A 25,089-nucleotide genomic window follows, 5' to 3' on the forward strand; every position below is an offset into this window, starting at 1 on the left:
TGCATAAGTAGCTAATTAATATGCACAGATTTGTTTCAATTACAACATTTTATTTTTATCTTCAAATAAGCAAAAGTAAAAAAGTTTCATAATATGTCAGGTAATTCATTGAGTGATGTAATTCACAGAAATTACAAATTTTTGAAGCTGAAATGTTCAATATGGATGACACTTTTTGTTTGAAATGTGCATCTGCATTTTACCAGACTCAGGGAAAACACATTTCACAACTTGTGGTGTCTTCAAATCATCAGTATAAACCAGAGTGAATTCAACGTGTTCACCAACACCGCCTTGTAATGTTAGTACGATATCTGCGGAGTAAGTTATGATATCGATAACACGCTGAGGAGACATCTTCACCCATTTAGATAACTCACCGAGCAGTAATACAGATCTATTGCTGAAAACAAATCATATAAATTTAATAACAATTAACTGTTACAGTTAATATGGCTGTCAGCAAAAGGAAACTTTTTATGTTTCAATTGAGTCAATTATTACATGTAGACGGCCCACAGAATACAGTCAGGGTTGATATATGCACGACATCAAGGATGAACAATTTTGCATCAATTAATTTCCTAGCCTGCACTATAGAATTGTAGGAAATTGAGTCACATGTTTGATTTAAAGGCACAACATCAGCATGGGCTAATATTGTCCAGTGTTGTTGTTGTATGAGAGGCATCTGTAATGTCCTGCATTAAATGTAATACCATGAGCAAACAAACAAGTCATTCATTGTCAAGTCAGCAAGCTTCACACATGGAGCCCCCCTCTGCGCACAACCTCCCAAAAATAACTTACTGAACCAACTAAACATTGTTCTGTATACATGTATTTTTGGGGAATATGTTATATTCTACATATTCATGGATATACTACATTAAAAACATTTTCGCATTATAGATTACATATTAAAGAAAATATAAAATGAAGCAGAGCATTATGGGTATTCCCTAGTTAAGTTGTATACAAACTCCAAAATGATGAGTGGCTAAAGCCAGTTTAAAATCACTTTCCATCGACCATTCTACGTAAACTTCTACAATTTATAACACACATAATGCAAAGTACACATATTCATTCACAATTCTGATTAAGTTTTTCAATGCAAAAAGTTATAATTTTGGGTGTATTTGAAGACTGAATTTTAGTTTTTTGTCATAAATTTTGTTTATGTTTGAGCTTAACGCCATGACTGAGAACAGGCAGGGACACAAAGAATTTCACATTTTGCTGTTTTTGAGTAACTCACTGTACAGTGTATACCGGTAATGTGATATTTTCACCTTCTACACATCCATGAACATATCACCTAAAATTTTGGGTTCTTTGCGGAAAGTCAGTTGATGAGTGGTGCCATATGCTGCTTGCCATTATTCACAGGCTTTTCTGTATTTGAGTTCACAATCATACAATATAATGCTTGACATAATTACAGATTAACATATTGAAATAATTAGAATCAGAGGTACATTACTTGGGGTTTGCAACGTGCATAGTACTGTATGATGACAACATGCCAAGATTCCATTCAAGTCTCATCTCGTAGATAGCGAGACAGATGTTACAAGCTTCTGACATGACATAGGCGGTTTGTAATTAAACAACAAAACATGTATTACCACATTCATAGTGAAAAAATGTAATACATACATTTTAATACAAAATTTACAGAAATATAGTTATTGTAATCTGCCATACCGTGAGCAGCTATTTTGATCCACCTGGACATCCCAGTATCCTAGGTACCTCGAGCATGAGTTGGAACTCTTATGCGAGAGCGAGATTGAAAGGGGATCTTGGTATCAAATCCCAAGTAATGTACCTCTGTTATACACATGTTATTTTTTCTCACCTTGCTGTAATTGGTATTTCAGGTGTAGTATGCCATAGTCCGAAGTCATCTTTTCCACATTTCTGTTGGTTTAGTAGATTTTTCTCATCAAATTTGACTAATGTGCCTGCAGGATTCCTGTCACTGAAGGCATAACTACTACCAAGCTAAAATAGTATCAAATATCATTATAAAATTAGTTTTGTTTAGGTTATTCAAAATCTTTTCCGCTACTCATGATTAGAGTAATATATACTATTCCATAAGATAACACTAACTATCACACAAAACTCGACTGTAGATGCAAAAACCAACCTGTCCAAATCCAGCCTGTTGTGGAGTGATAGGATACGATGTTTTAACATTAACCCAGAGTAAAGTACCAAATCTATATGCTGCAATATCACTGTAAGTCGACCACACTTCACCATCAGGACCGCCACTCCCTAAAGCACTCTTCAGGAAATAACAGAAACAAATTTAACCTTAACATTTAACCTTAGTTAGATCCCATCCAATTTAAGATGACCAAAGTGCTGCTATCTAGTGCTAAGAATTCATCAAAATAAAGCATTTCTGCCATTCTGGAACTGAATCTTGATCATGCATGGACATATTACGTTCAAAATTGTTATGTCCATTAAACATAATGGGTCTTTGATGCATGTCATTTCTTTTAGCCAGATCAATAGAATACCAAGAGATACATCTGTGCTGACAAAAAGGCTAAACTTTAAACAATACATGATGATATGTAATGACTTGATATAATAACAAAAACAAATCACAAATCGCTAACAACTCATCATTTCTCATACATACTTTAATTACATTTTAAATAGTTTACCAAATGCAATGACATAGACATGCACCTTAAGTTGCTTTACTTTAGTTCACTTATGATCAGACTATGTTTTTCGTTGCTATGTCTTATGTTGAGCACATAACGACAATGTTGACAAAATTTGTTTTTAGTCCCTGTTTGGAAGAAGTCCGAAAACGGGGACTATTAATTTGGGTTTGTTCTGTCTGTCCTTCCATCCCTATGTATGTCGGACACCCATTGACGGATTTCATTCAAACTTTATATGAAGACAATACATAATGTCTTACATATGCGCTTCAAGTTACCTCATGATCGGAGCAAAAATGGCCGACCGGCGGCCATTTTGGATGTAAAATTAGCTATTTCTGATACCTAAACGTGTCCGCAGCAGTTTCTCGGAGATGACTGGGCAGATTTGGATCAAAGTTGGTATGATGATCATACATATTGGGTTGTAGGTGCACGTCAATTTTTTTTCGTGATTCGAACAAATATGGCCGACTGGCGGCCATCTTGTTTTTACATGGTACCCATGCTACTTTATTTTGAATGCAATGAACGTTTCTGTTTAAATTTTGTACAAAGATAGTATATCAAGAGATACATCTGCACCAACATGATTTTTGTGATTCAATTCAATATGGCTGTCCGACGCCCAATTTTCATGTAAAAGCACTGAATCGTCATTTTTACATGTCCAAAGCTGTTTCTCAGAGATGACTGGGCCGATTTGGATCAAACTTGGTTCGATGATTATACATATTGGGTTATAGGTGCATGTCATATTTTTTCTGTGATTCAAACTAATATGGCTGACTGGTGGCCATTTTGTTTTTCATGATACCCATGCCTACTTTCCCATGAATGCAATGAAAATTTCTGTTTAAATTTTGTACAAAGACAGTATACCAATAGATACATCAACATGAACATTATTTTTGTAGTTTGATTCAATATGACTGCCCAATGTCTAATTCTCGAGTAAAAGCACTAAATCATAATTTCTTACAAATCCATCTCCTATTAATAGTTTCAATCCAATCTCAATGACTTCATAAGCATCAAATTGATATGTCAGATCACACAAATTTGGACGGGGACTGTGTCATTAACAATGACTTGTTATTGTTATCATTGTTAATGTGAAAAAAAAATATCCACAAATACTCACTCTATATATCTGTGGATCAATGGCTGTTGCTGGCTTGGATGGTTTCAGTAACAAACCGTCACTGTTGCAGGATCTGTTAAAGTGAATATTGTTGATAAACTCAGCCCAAGAATGTACTTTCCATGATAATAACAAATTTAATTTATACTACATTTTGTTCATTACACAACTACTAGTATGCAAGATAAATGTTTTGAGTACAACTTGAATTTTCAAGATGTCCAACCAATTTTTTTAGGGGGGCCTACCGGTATTACCTTTGGTTTAAGTTACAGAAAACATATGTATGAAAAATGAGTACCTCATTATTAGTGATTTGTTCATGTATCCTATTTTATCTCCAGGACCCACAGGACCACTGCTCAATAATGACACCACACTCTGCAACTCGGTGAAAAGTTCGGTTCCATCTTAGAAAAGAATACTTTATAAATATGATTATGCCCTCTATAGTTGAATATTCAAATGTTTTCAAACTTTTGTTTTTCCATGTTTCAATATTCAAATATTTTAAAACTTTTTTTCCCCATGTTTCAATATTCAAATATTTTTAAACTTTTTTTTCCCATGTTTCAATATTCAAATATTTTCAAACTTTTGTTATATGTATTGTTTTATTTTATTTATTTTTGAATTATTGTGAGAAATCTTACTTGTATAAGGATCCCCTGGTTGTTTACTGCTAGTCCACATGGTGTCTTTATAAGGTGCTAGTCCTACTGCATGGTGCAGGATTGAACTTAATCCAATTTTCCATTGATCATTACCAGGATGGTAGTCATCACTTGCTCTGATCTTGAAAATAAAAAAACAACATCGCTCTAGTCATTCTGAAAGGTTATACCTACTGTCGCCATGTACTGTTCCTCCATTTTTATCAGCGCAGAGTTTTTTTTTCCAGACAAGATGGGCTCTGTAATATCGCCATAAGATAACACGAGCAATCTTTTGGTCCACACTCTTTTAATAGGAAAAAAAATCAAATCCTCCATGTGATCTATCAGGGCGGAGTATGAGCGAAATCATATAATTCTGTGATGGGATGATTTAATCGCTTTACATTAGATTTATTCCAAAAACAGGATAATATTTTTTCCCAGAAAAATTGTTTAATAATAATTAATATTTCTGAATTTTTCAGGATTTGTTGATAGTTTATAGATTGAAGAATTAACATGTTTTTCAGATTGGGTAACCAGATTTGTTCCCTTGGAAACAAGTATTATTTTTTCCACTGAGAATTATACAAAATGGCAGACATTTTATTTGAACTTTAAGAGTGAAGTCACTTAAAGATCCAGACTGGTTTAATAAATATCTGAGATTCTGAAATAGGGATTATTCCTGGTCATCACATCCTCACATCATATTTATATGTTTGTGTATTTTTCTATAGTGATTTTGTACATTTCATGTTAAATCAACTTGAAAAATTCCGGAAAGAAAATACAGAAAAACAATGCTGTGATTCATTTTGCAAAAGGTAAAAAAAACTTGACTTTGGTACACAAAGGGTTAACCTTTTCACCACCAGTTTTCATCACAAATTCACAAAATAGTCCTGTTTATAGTCTGCATTTATATTCAGAATATTGGACCAAAAATAGGCAAATTTTTTGAGAAAAAAATGATAATTCACTCAAATTTTGTCTGTTGGCTCCAAAATTAGGGTTCATTTCCAGAAATATTGAAGAATACAAGAAAAAAGTGCAGAAAAATTTGAACGAGAAAGTCTGGTGCTGAAAAGGTTATTAATCCAAGTCCAATAGATGAACCCCTTTATACCTGTGTGACTACTGGTATTTCGACACTTTGTAGCACATGTCTTGGCATAGGCATACAGTATTGGATTGTCATCCCATTCTTGGAGGCACCTTTACCCATCTGCATCAACCAGGTACGACCAATAGTTACGTCACTTTGTGTTATATGCATTTCATCAATTTGCTGGTTTAACCAATCCTAGAGAAACAAAATGTATATAATTCACAATTAACACAAAATCAGTAGGATTATTTATCAACACCATTATCTAAATCATGATTTGATTTGATTTGATTTGATTACAACGATAATGTTTTATTTTTGTAACCACTGAAGATAGGCAACCAGCATGTGCGCAATAAATGATACATTGCTAAATGTTTAAGATCAAAAAAGTTCAAAGTATTATTTCTGAAAGTTGTCAAAAAAGCATGACAATTAGATTAAGAAAACTTAATAAAATATGTTGTTGGTTTTTTTTGTCAGATGCTGCAGGTGCGCTGATGAGAAAATAAAAAAAATAATGTAAAGATGATTTTCAATTTCAGATTGTGAATTTTTGCCAGAATCAAAATCAATTTTCCATCTTAGATGAACCACTAACGGATGCTACCACAACTGGTGGCACATTCGAAGAACCATTTCAGCACTGAAGGTGGTGGTCGTCGCGCTGTGCATGTGCGACATTTGTGTTGATAAACATTGATTTATCCACAATCCAATATGCTCTCTTAATGGAAATTATGAGGTTTGACCTGGGCGCGACTTGACCTAATTACCTAAAAAATACCTAATCAAAACTTGGTAACGTCTGAGTTTATACTGGTTGATCTGCACAACAGTCAAAGTTGGCATCTTTGTTTATATAAGACCCATATATCTTGTGCATGTGTGGCGCGACGACTACCGCCCTTAAGTATATTTTAAACAAATTAATACCTGTTCATATACTTTCAATCCCCAGTCTCTAGCAGTTCCCAGAAGATAGTCCCAGAAACCCTACAATTTAACAATAACGAAGAAATCAGTTAAAGAAAATATCATAATCAATCGCAGTGAGGCCAAACGATAACAGACTTTGCTTTTCATCATCGCACATAATATCTGTTTGAATCCCGTGACTCACACTATTTTTGTGTGCAAATTTGTGCAACGATAAAGTGTACCAAATATAGTACAACTGAAACATTTTTGTTTTCTGTTTAGGGGATGTTTTGTCAAGCCTTTATTGTATATATTCTATTTAATAAAACACAAAAGTATTTTAATTTTTATATGGTTTTGCACATAACCAAATTATTTCAACATTTTAAAAGAATTATTGAAATGTTACCTGATCGATTGGAAGAGAATACTGGGTGTCTGGTTCCACGATAAAATTCCATTTACCACCATTCACACGTGCATATGTCGTATCACTGGACCTTTTAGGCAATAGATCAAAATATGAGAAGAAATTTAACACAGTAAGCACGTTCAATTGCTCAATTTACCATATATACATTTTGGCACTATAAAAAAAATCTATGAAAAATCCAATTGACAACAACCTTCAACCTTTTCACCACCAGTTCCCTCTTTTCGGCCCAAAATAGTCTGTACATTCCTTCAAAAGATTGGGACAAAAATAATCAAAATTTTTGATTAAAAACTGAAAATTGACCCAAATTTTGTCTGTTGGCCTCAAAATTAGGCTTCAATGCCATAAATATTGAAAAATTGAAGAAAAAAAAAAGTGCAGAAAAATTTGGGCAAGGAATTGTGGTGTAAAGGTGAATAAAAGTGAAGCAATGAATGCTCATTGTATACCTATTCAGCATTAAAGTATTAGTTCTATACCTATTAGGACGATCGTACTCACCACCACCTGTTATGTGCTATGATAGGAAGACCAATTTTATCTGACAGATATCTACAGGCAATTAAAACAAAGAAGATATTATCATAAATAAACAATGTTAGAATTTACCTGTTTTAAATCATAGAAGTCTCTAATGAGATTTTTTTTTTACATCGACTAAACTGAGTATAAAACACATCACAGTTTTTGAAACATGCTTTCAGAGCAATTTAAAGGTTATGATGATGTCATTAAATCACTTATGGAACCACAATCACTTTTAGATGAAATATTTTCAAAATTTCTTCCAAAATACATACTGTGAGTAGAAAGTAACTACACAGTGGCGGATTTAGAAAATTGGGGGCATGTTGCTCCTCTGAACCCATGATTACTCATACCCATATAGCCCATAATGCAATGCGGAAATGATGTCGTTGTAATGGTGCATACCTTCAAATGGGCACACTGAATCTGCCCCTGAACTATGGATATTATATCATTTTCTGCGCATATTAAATCAATGATCACATGGCATATGATGTAATTATTTTCAACACAAATATATTAATAATAGACTTACACTGAACCATGTGGGAACACATCAGATCTGGCAGTCCAGTTTTTCACACCACCACCAACACCTTTAAAGTACCACCACGAATCCAACTGCAGATATCTTAAAAAGAATAAAATAAAAAGAAATATAATTTATTTGAATGAGACACATAGCAATTTAACGCATGTAAAATACATTGTTTTTTTTTTACAGGGAATTCGAACATCCGCTGCAGAATGATCACCGCCCTTTGAATGTCATTTTATAAACATTTAAAAAACGTTTTCATAAATAAAAACAAAGACAAAATACTACCACATTTATTATAAGACATGAATCATAATATAATGTGACATTTTTTAAGTGTACGAATTGTATGTTTTGCATCTTCACGTAATCACCTGAATGGTATTTGATCAATATCAATATGCGACTTGACAGCTAGCATTGTGTCCTCGTAGTTCTTACCAGACTCAGTATTGTAATAATAATAAGCACCTACAAAAGAAATCAGACATTCGATGAATTATTGATTTCATCTGCAGTTTCTGGACTCATTTTTAAAAGCCTGTGTATTATAGACTCATGGCTGTTCTGTTTTAGGGAAAATTTTGTAAATCGAAATTAACTTTTAAAATTGTATTTGAAAGCACTATTTAATAAATGTTAACTGTTGAACATATATCTTGTCATTGAGGTATTGAATAATTTTTATACAAAAATTAAAATGGCATCACTGCATCATTTCACTATTTTTGGGGGGGGGGCAGGAAAAGCGAAATCTGTGTGTGTGTTTTTTTGAATTGCTGTATTGCAACACAGAAAATATAACTTGTACAAATCATTACTCAAATTAATGGGACTTACCATTGTCTGTATAATAACCTAAATAATTAACCATAAAATCAGATTTCATGTTTGCTCTTGTTTTCCCATAATTCTTTAGCAGCGTTTCACCCCATTCATAGATTGCCTGGAAAAATAACATCATAACAATAAGTATAAAATAATTTTGAAAAAAAAAAATCAATTGAAGATATGGAAGCAAATACTTTGTAGATACGGTACTAAACTATTATATTAAGAATGGTGTCGTCAGCTGTTTATTTAGGTGTCACGCTTGACTCAACACTTTGTTGGAGACCCCATATCGATAACATTGTTAAAAAAATCAATAAAACAATTGGGATAATCTCATACTTGAGGCATTATTTACCAAAATCCATTATGATATTACTTTACAACTCGTTGATTCTCCCACACATTGCTTATTGTATAGAAATATGGGGACACACTTTTAGCACATATATTGATCCAATTTTTAAATTACAAAAAAAGTTTGTCAGATTAATTTCTTTCTCTCATTTTCGAGCAAGTACCACACCACTTTTCCTGCAACTTGGCATTCTTGATGTGTATAAATTATGTAAGTATAATACATGTTTATTTGCATACGATTTGAAAAATGGCCGCCATGCAAACTCTCTGGATCATTACGCCTTATCAATATCACATCCATACCATACACGATCAGTAACCTCTGAGAAACTTGCCACACCACAAATTAATTTAAGTTCAACTAAGAAAAGTCTGACATTTTCTCTTGTAAAACATTGGAATGAGCTCCCAACTTCGTTAAAAACATTAACTTTACGAAACTCGTTCAAAACGGCATTAAAAAAATATCTTTTAACTAATGTATAAATACTTGCATTATTGTAGTAAATGTATTAGTATTGTCTATTTTTGTTTTCTTCATTATTATTGATTATGAGAGTTTGTAGTCTCTTTACTTACTTAATTATGTATTTATTTATTTATTTATTTTTAACTTAACAATATAATTTTTTTTGTGTATCACTATTCACAACAACGTATATTTTAACAGTTGAGTATGGTTTTGGGGCCAGGGACTAGATTAGTTCTGCTAGAACTACCTCTCTGGTCCCCACCAGGAATAATATATATATTATTATTATTCATTCAGTTCCCTGTACAATTGTCTCTTTTTTCTGGTGGAATAAATCTATTCTATATTTCTATATTTCTATATTAGGTGACTGACCTGATTTATCCCACGACTGTAATAAACAATAGTCTGATAATTATAGTCCTGGGGAATCATGCTAGCATTACCCATAATTCCAAAGCTGATGACACCATTCTGAAGATGCAGTGATCCAGCCATGAATTCAGAAAACGATGATATCATCACTGTGTTTAGATTTTTATCAAAGATGGCTAAAGGTCCTCCATATAGTCCATCATTTATTCCCAAACCACCTGTATGCCAACTTATAATATAAAAGACCAAAATAAAAATATGTTACGTTGAATTCGTCCCCAGCAAGCTGCAGTCATTACTGTGACCGTGAATTTGTTTTGTACACCACTGTACACTGTTGTCAATTATGTTCACCGTTGTTATACAGCATATCAATTTCAAAATTTCATTGCTTCGTACATTTCAGCAAAATTGAATTTATTATTAATGATTGCTTAATATAGAGTAAGGGATTGACCATCAGAAACTTGAGGGGAGGTAGTAAAAACTACTGAGCACATTTTCTTTTGTGCCTATTTTTAGCTATTTTATTTTTTTGCTTTTCAATAATGTGTGGGATTTTTTTTTCATAAATATTTTTTTTTGTAACTTAATTTCCATGTAAAATATTTTTTTTCAAAATTTTCTCTGTGCAGAATATTTTTTTTAAATTCCACTATCTTCCACTGACTTTCCAATTGGTCACCCCCTAAAAGAGTATATCCTCTAATAACTAAGAAAAAATAATTATAACATATGAAATATGGACACTTTTGAAAAACATTTTGTCTTTCCAGCATTTGGCAAAGAATTCCCTGCAAAAACTCAGGTATGCATCAACTTCAAAGCAAAATTTGAATGTAGTTTCTTACCCGCCTGTATTCGTTGTCTCAAGAAATAGTCCCCCGTATGACAAGAAACCTTTGTCACCTTTTTTGCCCTCAACTTTGAAGCTGGGAAACCCTGTACATACACCATTTGACCAATTGATGCTTGTCCCTGTCAACTCTTCTGGGAAATTCTGAATATATTACAACAATATAAAATTAATAAAATTTAAATGTGATATATGTTTTAGATTTTCTTTCAGATGTTAGTTAAAGAAGGAAACTAAAACATGTACCAGTAGTTAGTAAATATTCTTTTTTTTTTACCTGACTAAACACCACCGCAGAAATATCCTTGTAGACTCTTATACCTGTTACAACAGACTTTTGACCAGATTTTGTCAGAGCCTGCCAAACGATTGACTGTTGCATGAAATTTCCAAGGTTATCAGCACCTGGCGCGGGGTCTGAAATTTTCACCAATAGCAGCGTCTTGTCATCACTGGAGAATAACTTCCCATTTATATTGAAGAAAGTGTTTGCGCTATTCAGCCATGTCTCGTTGTTTACACTTATCGAGTACGTGCCATCAGGAGATACTGTAACGGCCAATCCACTGTTCCCGTCAAAAGTCGATCCACGAGTTATATCTTGTAATTTTGTAATACAATGGATTAAAGACAAATTATGAATAAAATGAAAACTTTAAATAATTCAGAAAATGAAGAGTAAATACATGACAAATTTAAAATGACAGTTGGTCAATTGGTATGTTTAAGGGTTGTGATGTTGGATTGAGGGCAGTACTTATGATTTGATGGCCTATAGTCTAGCAACCAAATACTAATATTGCTCATGCAATTTAGTATACACATAAAATTAAGATTAAATTATTTGTTGTAAATAGTCTCAAAAATGGAAATGCTATCAAGACAGTTTTTAATAAATATATGTCCTGTATACACAGCATTTAGGAAATAGAAAAAAATCATACAACAAATTTTATGCTACAATCATTAAATAAGAAAAAGTCACTTTCATTGGCCAGAAAATTTCTATGGTAATGCCTTTTACCCATGAGTCTCTGCAGTATTCTCCCATTCACTACTGATTGACAAGGAAAATAGATCCCATCAAATATATTCAAAACTAATCATCTGCAGATACACCGGGGTATATTTTCAATATAACAAGCAGTACCATTACAGACTGGTACATGTTTCAGTGTAAAACTTCAGTTAGGAGGGTAATTGTCAGGAAGGGTCAAAGACCACACTGATTTTTTTGGTTTCTATATAGACGGTATATATCTGCTAATTTAAGTCATTGTGATTGGCCAGTTTTCAACCGTCATTTTAAATTTATAAAATGTTTATTAATACTTTGTATATTTAAAAAAACTTCATGCCCTTTTGAAATACACTGTACATGTTTATTGTAATAAGTTCTGTCCCCCGTTAGTTCACCTCCAACCAACCTTTAGTTAAGTCATTGACCTTTAACCCTCAACTGAATGCAAATAGGGATTTGAGCGTGTCCTCTGAGTCAACTCTTACTTTGGTTTATATTTGGGAGATTCGCGGTTCGTGTACTAGTCTTAAACGCAGTCACCAGTGTCACAGGCCGTTTGATTGTCAATTTAATGACTTTGCGAAGCATTATATACATTATTAAACACAGGTGTTCCTAATAATGCTAGGTTCTTTCATTCTGTTTATATTGAAGATATAATTGTATTACTTGTATTTTTCTATAATATAACTATACTAAGCAGACAGTCCTTTTACACCAAAAGTATGAGTAATATTATCATATCTTAATTCATGAACAAACCGAGCAATATTATGAGCATCTATGGTAAAAATTATAATATTTCATGAAATGGACATTTGACCTCATAAGAGCGTCTCTGAGGCGCACGAATGTTGTATTCAGATTTGTATTAATACTTACATACAGTGCATAAGAGCACGAGAACGAGGATCCGCCAAAACATCGTTTTCGTGTTTTATTATATACGGTGAACTTTGCACTTTGAACTTTTCTCCTCCCACGTCCTTTCTGTGCATAACATATAAAAACAAAAGCAGACACCGTCGGAAAAGGTTACCGTTAGTGGCGTTTTGTTTCGACGCGTGCGCAAAGAACAACTAAACTCACATGTACGTTTAATCATGGCGGCTCTCTTGCGGTCTGCAAGAAATTTAAAATTGTTAAGATATTTGACTGTACCTGGTGGTCAGGTTGTCCAGGTAACTGTCAGGAACACTTCAAGAGCACTTCTGCCTGCGGCAAAATGCACTACACCAGCAATTCTCTCCAGGTTAGTGTAAGGTTTTACGCCATGATCGGCCGGTTAGCTGCACGATTTAATTCCTTCGGCGTGCGCGATGCATTGGTAGGATCGTAATAATGTTTACCATTGCTGTGCTATGATTTGGGGAGACCACTGGGGGAATGTGAGTAGCAAACATGATCATTGGTCGCACGTGTTGTTATTGAATGTCGGTAGCGTCCTTCACCCCTCCTTGTTAGTCCTGTAATTGAGCTTCATTGGTCCTCAGGCTGTGTGACTGTGTGTCGAGGTTTAATACGATCATACGGTCAGGCGATCTCTAGCTGCAGTTCTGTAGCTCGCTTGGTTTCGCTGTCGGTTATTTCGTTCGTCGTGGTGTTAACACGAAACCATGGAGCTACATAACTGCAGCTAGGCGATCTCCCAACAACAGTCCTAGACAGTGCAATGGGTTTGGTGACACCATGGATGTACATCCATAGTGTCACCGACCCTGATTACTAATAGAATCTACTAATTTTAACAAATAAAAATAGATCACTTCTAGTACTATAGTACTCCATGTTTTTTCTTGTTTTCCTTATTATCGGTCGTTTGTTCACCTCAGCGAAGATACTGATGGGTCAACTGATGGATTCACAATCAATTTGTCCCAATTCACATGGTAACAAGAGAAGTCGGCCAGCAGGAGAAGTCGGCCAGCAAAACAACGGAGAAGTCGGCCAGTGCGAGAAGTCGACCAGTGGACATCGGAGAAGTCGGCCAGTGGGGAAGTCGGCCGGTGAAACATCGGGGAAGTCGGTCATTACGTATATACTACGTTCAAACATATTTACATTTTTTTTCTCGAAAAGTCGATCATTACTGGACATGGTACTTACTACGCTCGTACATATTGACTACAAATATGTTTTCGTGCGTCAAGTACAAAAGTGAGGAGTCGGCCATTTCGGTACAGACTTCGTTCGTACATCCAGCAGAACCAGGAATAAAAACAAAGATTCAAGTCACCAAAAAGGTACACCAGAAAGCAAAAGAAAATATTTTCCAGTCAGCGCCAGCAATAATCGAAGAAGTCATGTTAGCCGAGTTACGACCTGAAGACCCTGCATCAAGCCGTCCTAATCCGTCCAACCTTGCGCGAAGCAGTAATTATCAGAGACAGAAAGAGCGACCCGCAGAACCAACGGACCTTGATTTTGAACTCGACGTAAATTGGATACCCGCAGATTTTTTCCGTAAAGACATCGTAGTTGAAGGAGCCCGCAATTTTTTGCGCCGTCAAAGAAGTCCTTCCCGTTCTTTCAGTTTTGACCGTTACTGTTGATTTTGAAACAGCCGTATGGCGCGCCACAGAGAGCGAAATTCCCGGAATTCAAATTCGAGGATGTAATTTTCATTGGAAACAAGCTCTATGGAGGAAAGTGCAAGACCTTGGCCTTTCTGGAATCTACCGCCTAGTTGGACCAGCCCAAGATTTTATTAGATTACATTTCGCGTTACCATATATACCAGTGGAACACATACAGCCGACTCTAGAACAACTGACCACCGCCGCTAACGACCAACTCAGACCGCTATGTGAATACGTTCAGCAAACATGGATGAATGGGAGATGGGAACCACACACTTGGTGCGTATTTAGACGAGCTATTAGAACCAACAACGACCTGGAGGGATGGCATAACCGACTAAACACCAAAGCCCAACGCGGAAATATCCAATTTTATCTACTAGTTCAGCTGCTCCACACAGATGCCAAACTTATTACATTACAGCAACAACTAATCAGTGAGGACAAACTTCGACGTTATCAGCGAAAACAGACACGGCTCATGGAAGGAAAATTAAACAAGTTATGGCGGAGATACAGAAGAAAAGAAATCACAACGTCCAGATTGATGAAGGCAGCGTCTTACATCGCAGCACCGACAACAGAATGATGAAACCATGTCGGTAATGTATTTTCTGTCCTTTGATGAAATTGCCATTACAATCTCGCAACTCGATTACCTTTATGTTATGTACTTTTCATGTTTTAAAATAAACTTAAATGCTGACAAATAAATTTCTCTAGTGTTTTTTTTTCAGCGCCGTTTACTTTCGTTTATCATCGCAACTCGATTACCTTTATGTTATGTACTTTTCATGTTTTAAAATAAACTTAAATGCTGACTAATAAATTTCTCTAGTGTTTTTTTTTCAGCGCCGTTTACTTTCGTTTATCATCGCAACTCGATTACCTTTATGTTATGTACTTTTCATGTTTTGAAATAAACTTAAATGCTGACTAATAAATTTCTCTAGTGTTTTTTTTTCAGCGCCGTTTACTTTCGTTTATCATCGCAACTCTATTACCTTTATGTTATGTACTTTTCATGTTTTAAAATAAACTTAAATGCTGACTAATAAATTTCTCTAGTGTTTTTTTCAGCGCCGTTTACTTTCGTTTATCATCGCAACTCGATTACCTTTATGTTATGTACTTTTCATGTTTTAAAATAAACTTAAATGCTGACTAATAAATTTCTCTAGTGTTTTTTTTTTTCAGCGCCGTTTACTTTCGTTTATCATCGCAACTCTATTACCTTTATGTTATGTACTTTTCATGTTTTAAAATAAACTTAAATGCTGACTAATAAATTTCTCTACGTCTATGTTATATATCTTATCGAAATTCCATTAGCATTTATAATATGTAATGTGTATTTCAGGTTTTGACTATTTAGATTTTTGTTGTAATATCAGTTACGTTTACGTTATATATTTTTCGTTGTTCTAAATAAACTATTTTGAATAATTCTATCACTTTGAAACGTCTCTAGTTTTTTTATTGGCATTTTCTGGCAACGGAACTGGGCTACTTTTATGTGATGTATTTTTACTGTTTGGAAATAAACTATGGAATGCTTGACTTTAACATGTTTCCAGTTTGATTTTATAAATAATTGTCATCCAACATCCGTAAAAAACAGAAATAAATAAGTATCTGTGATCCGTAGTCTAGACTCAAGCCAACGTCTCTCCATTTCCACATAATGTGTCAGTTGGCGGCGAGATGACTGTAAGTTCATATCACTTGTTTGGATGTAGTACCTAAGACAAAGCATTGTAATCCAGCAATAATCGCTTAACATTTTGGAAGAAAAATACATCCATTTTATGAAACACCGTACATGTACTTAGAAAACGTTGTTAGTTGCCATTTATTAAACCATGGATCTAAAAAATAGCTCCATGATTAAACGTACATTATACGTAACGAAGACGACAAATACATTTTTTTGTTCACGTTAAAATGAATATAATTGATGTGTATAATAAATGGCAACAAATGACGTTTTCTAATGTACATCATTTCATAAAATCATTCGGCAGTTCAAACAGTTGAGTTGACGTGAACTTACATAACAACTATGAAAGTAGCGCACTTCACGGGTAGCAGTTCAAATAGGCAGTTCAAGCACTTCCATTGTGATGCATAACTTCACACTTTCACACCCTCGGCAAGTTCAAATATTAACAGTTTAGACAATGAGTATAGTTGTGATTAAACACGACATTATTTGTTCCTTTTAGATAAATCATTGTCATTGTTATGTATTCTGTGCAAAACGAAAAGACTTATATTTTATGCACAAAACATAATTAGTTCTTTCTGGCTAAATAACTATGACCTTACAGGTAATCTTCCGTTTTGCCATAAGATTTTACTGAAAGAGAAAATCAAACATTGTTCTAGTAATCACACATTGCCACCCCCGTGAAAAGGGTGGTAAAGCCAGGCTATCCACGTAACAATATGGCCGCCGGCACGTTCTCTCAACTACAGGTTCGCATTGTTTATTATTCATGGCACACATGTGTGTCACTGCAAGATTTCGTTTTAAAAAAATGAAGATCCAATGATAACGTATGAGTAATAAATATCTGTCAAAAGTTTCTAATAAGTATTTCAATGCGATCACCCTGAATGAGTCCCAAAACTGCCATGTATCGGCGAATGGTCAATATTTTTGCTTGTCGAATGCTGTGATGTAGGGGTCGCCTGGTACCCAACAGCCCTACATGCAGTGGTTGTACTATTATAGTAGGTAGCCTATATGAACTCAGCAATTTGCTCTGTAGCTTACGAACATAGATTTGTACAGTCTCCCTGCCTATTAGTAGAGTTAAAGTGGCCGACTTCTCCACCCGGCCGACATCTCCGACAGGCCGACTTGGTGACTGGCCGACTTCTCCTGCAGGCCGACTTGGCGATTGGCCGACTTCTCTCGTATTCATTCACATTCGTCCCACAAGTCAATTCACCCCAATTCACTTTCCTCTCAATTCACATTTGTCCCAATAGCAATTCACTTTCATCCCATTGTGTTTGGTCAGCCTTACACTTAACCTAGTGCAGGATGACTACCTTTATTCATTGGTAACAAGACAATTCATGCTTGATGCATATAAATTACAATCGGAAAGCGTGATATGTTCTTACAACAATATTTACAAGTTTTTCCCGATATTCAGAAATAAACAATTACGATTTACCACTTTTTCGACCATTAAATAATTACATCATATTCATGAAATGTGAATAACTTGATTTGACATTTTAGACACAAAGTCACCTTACACACAGCTAATGTTACATAAATTAATTAATTTATGCGATATGATAACTAAAGGTCAAGTATTCACGATTTTTGCTGAGATTGGTCATGTGATGGGAACCATAGAAAATTATGATGCATGATGCATGCTATTATGGGAATTGGCATATAAAATCCCCAGTGAGATACACTAATAATAAAATCACCAGTGAGATACACTAATATAGCCTCTCAAGCTAGCGACAGATATGCTATTTCGTCCAGGGCCACGTTAAGTTGCCATCGTGTACCATAATCACAGAGGTTTGCGTTAAAAAACAAAATTTCAATAGATTGCGACCTCTGGAGATTTGTACGCAACCCTGCGGCCATCTTTTTTTCAAATGATTTTAAAGTACAAAATTGGTATATAGTTCATATGGTATCCTTTCAAATTGGCACTAATGACACAGGAAATGTTTTATTAAAAATAAAAATGACAGGAAAAAGATCGATAGTTACAGCTATTGTCTCTTCAATACAATTTACGCGTTTTCATCGGTAGACATTGTCAATGCTGGTGCAATCGCGTGCTGTGATTAAAATAACAATACCCTGTGTCTACAAGCTACATACTTACATGTATATGTATCTTCTTCTTTTTTTCTGTCAAACAAAAGCCATAGATTCTTGAATTCGCACGCAGCTGGCAAACAATTTGATTACGACTATACCCACTTACAAGTTCCACAAGACCCCGTACAAAGACAAGCATTCAATAGGTCATTGCAGGAACTTGACGAGAATGTACGACGCATGGGGAGAATTACAAAAACACAGGTTACGAGAATGTTTGATGAAATGTGCCAATCAGGTAAGATAGATTCAATAAATTATAGACAAAAGAGAGATCGTTTATTGACATCATTGTAAATGTAGATGTAGATCACCACAATATTACCTGTACTTGGAATCAGACGCACCAGTATACAATTGATGAAAATAATTGTGTTTTCCTAATTTATGTAACCTTATTATAGTAGAACGTCGATTATCTGGACGTCGATTATTCGAAATGTTCGGTTATCCGAACCTACTGTGTGTCCCCCAAAGTTTGTATGCATGTCTGGCTGTGTTCCGTATAATACAAAAGTCAACTGTGAACAATAAATACTACAGTCGTCTTGTGTGATTTCCTGGTGCAACACTTTCAATAAAGCTGTTATCAACATGTAATCCAACGTCTTTCACGTCTACGTTCATTGTTTACAGTGTTTGCGCAGTATCCAATAATTTCCTAAATTCAGACAAGCCTATTACGCCACACCAGTGTTCCACTGTTAAAAGAAAAATGTCCTAAAAACACAAACTTCATCAAATCTCTTCTCCACTGTTTACAGTCAGATCCTTAACTTTACCAAGTTGTAAGACACCGCAGTTTGGATACGTTTCCCGGGAAAATTGTACGGTGTTCCACTGCCGTCAAAGAAACGCGGCCATGAGCCGATCCCATGTTTTTTCCGATTTTTAATTTTAATGTCCAGTATGAGAAGTCACATCCTCTTCGGAATAAAAAAAGAAAGAAAATAACTTCTGGGATGTCTTGCCACAGAAGCTACGCCAGTTTAATAGTGCAGTGAAAAAGAGAGGCGAAACGACAACCCTTTGGTGTGCCTCTTTGATGGTTTATCAGCAGACAACAGCAACCAATGACCACAGTCGGCGGGCCTTTTGATGGTTCACAGGAAGTGTTTACGTCCGATGATCACAGTAGCCAACCTGGATTTTTACAACAATTTATTATGTCAATCGTTCTAGGTGTTAAAAACTTTGCTGAATCCAATAAAATTGGGACATTTTATAGCAGTTTACCATTCGAAAATCCCAGAGCAATCTAGTAACATCGAGCCGATCTATACACAGCGAATACGAAGCGACCTTTCACCTGTTTACTTTATCAGCGTCTTTTATCTGCGTTGGCATGGCTACCCCCAGTAAAATGCAAACGTGGTGTGCTTGATTTGGACGCGAAGGTGTCAATTATAAATCGACTAGAACGTGGCGAAACCGCAAGCAATCTATCCACCGAGTATGGTGTTGGTAAAACGACGATATCCGATATCAAGGCAAAACAAAAGCTGCTGGATTTTTTCAGGAAGTGCAGGACTGAAACGAAAGATAACGAAAACAGCCTATGACGATCGTTCAGAGAAATCCGTCTTCACTTGGTTCCGGGACTTGATTTTCCCACAGTCACTCTACTAGTAGAGTGACTGTGGTTTTCTCAAGAAAGAAGCAAAGGAACTTTATTATCGCTACATTTTACGGACATTTTGAAACATTTTTTAACATTCCAGCATGCAACATTTTTATTACAATGTATTACTGATTAAATACTATACTATTTCATTACAGTCACGTGCGTTAGAATTTGTGTGTAGTGAGCCTGTAAACTTGAGCACGCCCACACAAGATCGCATATCGAACTGTTTGCATAACCGAACCAAAAGCATGTCTCCCTAACAGTCCGGATAATCGACATTCTACTGTACTATCTCTTCTCTTTTTTTACTGAAAATCACACTCTCTATTGGCAATTGGCATTTTTACTTTCGTTTATATATTTATATGTTGACCAAACATTATTAAATACATAATTCACAAACTTGTAATAATTGTAAACGGTTCAAAAATGTAGGTGCATTAATTGTTCTGTATTCGTCATGTTAAAGCTTCAGAATCGCTTACTGTAAATATATTAATTATTCACTTGGTTTTAATTTCGCTATTTTCACAGATAACTAAAATTTGCTAATTTAAATCAACCTGAAAATGTAAAATAACAATAAAACTCGTTGTTTTTCTGCCAAAATCGTGAATCTAAAGCCCAGGCTCAAAAATCGAAATAATGAAATTAAATAGTTTTTACTGTATATTATAAACATGTTTGTTTTAAAATAAAAAATGCAATTTCTGAGAAAAAGCATATGGCGATGACGTGCATTATACATAGCCTGCTGAAAGCCTTCACAGACATCAGTGTAAAAAAATATCGTTCATTAAAAGTGACATGTCAGAGATGAAAAGTGGGAATTCTGCTGTATTGTTCTTTCTGGTTCAGTGGGTCGTCTTAACGTACATCACGTACGCTAAGCGCTATATACAGTTTAAGACACTGCTTGCTGCTTTATCTTTACAAATAAACTTTATTAATTATGCCTTTGCTTCTACTAGATGAGAGTTAATGTTCATACTCTTGATGCTGCTATATTATCTTTTTGTTTTAGGATGTGCCGTTTCAGAACACGCTCTCCTACTCATCAGATGTTGTGGATCCTTGATGGCTGAACTATCAGCACCGGAGAGAACAGAATTAGCCCACATGATATGGGACAAACTACCAGAATTAGGTACGAGACAACTCACATTTCGAATAATCTGTAAAACAGTAGTGCAGTTAATAATTCACTCACCTTATTAAGGGACGACGTCAAAAGATCGATGTCGAATAAAAAAACTTACTTCCTTTAGTTTGGGGGTGGGGGGTTTTGACCTCAAAAAGTTTCCATCCTACAAAAACGATTTTATTTTTTAATGAAGTCAAAAAAATCTTGGAGTATTTGTAGTTCTTTTTTTTTCTATCCAATCATGGACAGAAATAACCGAAAAGGGAAAAAAAAACAGAAAAATGGTTTGGTTCAAGTGTAAATCTGTGCGTCAAATGAGGTGCATTTGTAAAATCTTTTTACACCCACCCGACAACCAACTGCTATGCAATACTACTGTCGGATTATCAATTTGTATTTAATGGTGAATGTCGTCTGACGCCATGACCAATATATATCAATTAAGTTTCAGTAGGGGGGTTTGGAAAAAAACTAAAGGAACTAAGTTTTTTATCCGACATCGATCTTTTGACGCCGTCCCTAACCCAGTATCGTCCAAGATGCATTGAAAGATGTGATCAATTGTTCTTCAAAATTAAAATATTTGTGTTTTTCTCAATCAGGAATTAAACGTAATACAAACCATTACAATGCAATGTTAAAAGTCTACCTCCAGAATAATCATCAAATCTCCCTGAGTGAATTTCTAGAAAACATGGAATCCAGCGGTGTGGAACCAAACAGAGTAAGTATTATTCTTTGACTACTATATATGTATATTTTTAAAATTCTTATCTGATGCTGCAAGCAAATTGGACGCATTTGAAAGTGGAATATAATATGCTGTTTTCAGGAAAAAAATCTCAACTTCCTACAGTGCCATGCCATGTTTTTTATCATAAACACAATTTTCCAAACTCTATGGATGTTTCATGTGCCACTTATACAAGGTATTTATATTTCTTGGTTCATCCGAATAAAATTCATGGCAACACAACTAGTACTGTACTGTACTGTGAAGCATTCTGTCTTTACAACAAAGCTGTTCTCTGTGTTCTCGCATATGTGATGTACATGTACATCTTTGGCATATATACAGTAAAACCTGTCAAAACCGACCATGACTGGGACTGGGATCTATGGTCGGTTTTCAGAGGGAGTCGGTTTATTCAGGGTGGGCGTAACTTCGATTGAAACAACAATTACATGTGCTGTAAACACGGGACAAATGAAAGACACCGGAGTTTGCCTCCGGTGATTATACATGTATTTACATTTATTGTATTGTTTCAATAAAATAATTTACCAAACAAGACAAAAATATTATGGTATGTACATGACATCAATTAACATTAAAATAACTATTCGAACAGACCGGGTAAGTATTGCGTATCGTAACTGAAGGCGTCCATTTTGGATGACATCACTATGTAAGTTCACGTGAGCTACATGTAATTATCATAATTTATGCAGACAGTCGATTTTGCTGTTAAGTCAATCACAGTCCCTCAACTGTGAGTCAATGAATCAAATTATGATGTAAAAAATCATCAAGTTTTGACTACTTTAAAGAACATCTTTTTTTTCAACGATTTTGTTTTCCGTTTGAATTATGAAATTTTGGATATCTGTCAAGTAACTGGAGTCTTTGATCTGTAATCTTGTCAACATGTCTAGCACATCGCCATGCGTCAAGTCACTGTCGTTGTGGGGGTCAATAATTTGACTGTCGTTGCAATTTATGTCATTGTTGTCTATAGATTCATGGTTTTCTTTGTCTGCAATAAAATTCTCAACAATCTGTTGCTCCCACTCGCCATCATACATTGCTTCAGTCAGTATACGTTCATCAAAGTGGAGGCATTCTACAACGCTACACTGTGTTTGCGGGTCTGCAACTTGCTAAATAAGGTTTCCGAATTCTTTGTTGTCGCCTGCTTCTTCGTCATCATAAATTTCAATCTTGAAGCCTCTTTTACGGAAACATTCGAAAGCACAAAATTGTCGATCAGAATTGTTATGGAAAGAAGAAAACTCAATGTCTTTTGAGCGTTGAAGAAGTGATAATGCAGTGTGCTTCACAGCAATTGAAGGTGATGACCCCGATCATTTGTTTATATCCGGGGTCATTATACTGTCCAGACACCACGCGATGCGTGGGCATGTGGTGTGAAAAATGTAATCAGTTGCCATTGTTTTACACGGGACGTTACTTGTAGTGTGAGATTTGGTATTGTTTCTGTGGTGTTTGCAGAATTTGAACACAATGCACACTTTTTAGGTCGGGCAGACCGAATTACTAGACAGCGGATGTGGTGCAACTGGTCGGATGGTCGATGTATTCAGTGTGAATATTGGACTTGGGACCGATCAATGCGGTCGGTGTTCGGAGTAAACAGTGGTCGGATTTCACAGGTTGTTTTAACATAGGCGTCTATGGAGAAATTTCGGGGTTACATAAATTGGTCGGTTCTGTCGGTTTATCCAGGGGTCGGTTTTGACAGGTTTTACTGTATCATAGCAAAGAGTTATTTTACTCTTTTCTATGGTCACAATTAACATAAACGGACCAGAATATTGAATACTAGTTTGCTTTTCAAAACATAAATTAGTGTCAAACCAAATTTCCTGGGGTATTTGAAACCAAAAATTGTCATTCCAACTCGGCAGCCAATCAGCGACAGCCTTACAATTTCTGTTTCAAATACCCCAGGAAAGTGTTCTCTGTTTTTTGTGTAATTAGGTGCTCATATGCAAGGGATTTTTCCACACAAAAACGACGAATTCGGTCAAATTTTGTTAGCGGCTAGCTTAATATTACCCCAATGGATCGTTTGGCTGTGAAAGATTGTTGCTTTTTTCCTGATTTGTAGGAATCTGAAAAATGTGTTTCACAAATTGTCACTTTATTTAGTTCCATGCTGTATTCAAGATGGTGGCCCCCATATAGTGACTATCGCATTTATTTTATTATCAATTGTGCGCCAACTGAATGTTGATAGAACGGCTAACTATTTTGTTTTCTCAACTAGGTGACATACCAGAGAATTATTGGGCTTTACTGCCAGGAGGGAGACATTCAGGGTGCCGGTAAAGTCTTGGAATTCATGAAAAAGAAAGATATGCCAATCACCGATGGAGTCTTCAATTCTCTGATCACTGGACATGCAAGGGCTGGGTGAGCTCACATTTGTATAATTGCTTATTGTGCTGTGTGTGTTTAGCTATCCATCAACAATAATGTAACTGTTATACTATGTTGTTAGTTCCTCACGAAAAACTATCAAATATTTATTTATTTATTTATTTGTTTGTTTGTTTGTTTATTTGTTTATTTATTTATTTATTTTAATAGTTACAATATATGATAATTAAAAATCTGATATAATTAAAGTATCACTCATAAGTTCTTTTTTTCTGTCAACATTCGTGTGAACCTACAGTTGTAGTATGTATTTGCGCTTGTTTTTTCAGAGACATGGCAAACGCTGAAGGTATGCTGACTATAATGAGGTAAGCTGTCTGAACGGCGGACTGACCGATAGTATAGAAGTTACTACATACATTGAAACTCGCTTAAGTACACATCCTCACAAAAAACTATAAAAGCTCAATCAGTTTCACCACAGAAATCAAAATTACTTAGATTAACACCATAAATCACCTAAATTTTGATAAATTTAAACCTAAATTTCCAGGGATTAAACTTGAGATGCCTGTAAAATAACAGACATCACATGCAGATCATTCTGTTTAGAAAATCCATGAATATTCAATCATATGAAATTTAACTTATTCTTCGGAGCAGACATTTTCATCGCCTGGCAACCATATTACTGTGAAAACAAAGGCCGAAAACTATCAGAAAACTGTACTTTGAAATGGTTGTTGAGACTCTACTAAACAGTGTAACAATATTACCCCTGCAAGTGCAACATATGTAAATTTGG

At 35.1% G+C, this 25,089-nt stretch overlaps 2 protein-coding genes across 2 annotated transcripts in view; one reads left to right on the forward strand and one right to left on the reverse strand.

Annotated features, from left to right (window-relative positions):
• Positions 1 to 29: 29 nt before the first annotated feature.
• On the reverse strand, positions 30 to 12,542 carry LOC102804514 (uncharacterized). The gene is made up of 17 exons (XM_085495951.1): positions 12,431 to 12,542; positions 11,202 to 11,524; positions 10,920 to 11,068; positions 10,069 to 10,297; positions 8,871 to 8,976; positions 8,405 to 8,501; positions 8,028 to 8,123; positions 7,466 to 7,516; positions 6,938 to 7,028; positions 6,544 to 6,603; positions 5,626 to 5,802; positions 4,494 to 4,635; positions 4,142 to 4,250; positions 3,841 to 3,913; positions 2,159 to 2,299; positions 1,865 to 2,010; positions 30 to 403 (listed from the first exon to the last, which is right to left on the reverse strand). The coding sequence occupies exons 1-17, from the start codon at positions 12,540 to 12,542 to the stop codon at positions 157 to 159; spliced, it is 2,349 nt and encodes a 782-aa protein (XP_085352077.1). The 3' UTR covers positions 30 to 156.
• Positions 12,543 to 13,015: 473 nt separating this feature from the next.
• Positions 13,016 to 25,089, forward strand: part of LOC100377021 (leucine-rich PPR motif-containing protein, mitochondrial-like) — a 30,372-nt gene continuing 18,298 nt past the window's right edge. The window contains exons 1-6 of the mRNA XM_085494391.1: positions 13,016 to 13,197; positions 18,434 to 18,627; positions 21,041 to 21,163; positions 21,763 to 21,884; positions 24,172 to 24,317; positions 24,614 to 24,652. Coding sequence (XP_085350517.1) covers positions 13,049 to 13,197; positions 18,434 to 18,627; positions 21,041 to 21,163; positions 21,763 to 21,884; positions 24,172 to 24,317; positions 24,614 to 24,652 — 773 coding nt within the window. The 5' untranslated portion in view covers positions 13,016 to 13,048. The remainder of the gene's footprint in view (positions 13,198 to 18,433; positions 18,628 to 21,040; positions 21,164 to 21,762; positions 21,885 to 24,171; positions 24,318 to 24,613; positions 24,653 to 25,089) is intronic.

This window comes from Saccoglossus kowalevskii, chromosome 2, assembly GCF_978046115.1.
Source record: "Saccoglossus kowalevskii chromosome 2, keSacKowa6.1, whole genome shotgun sequence".
Taxonomy (NCBI): Eukaryota; Metazoa; Hemichordata; class Enteropneusta; family Harrimaniidae; genus Saccoglossus; species Saccoglossus kowalevskii.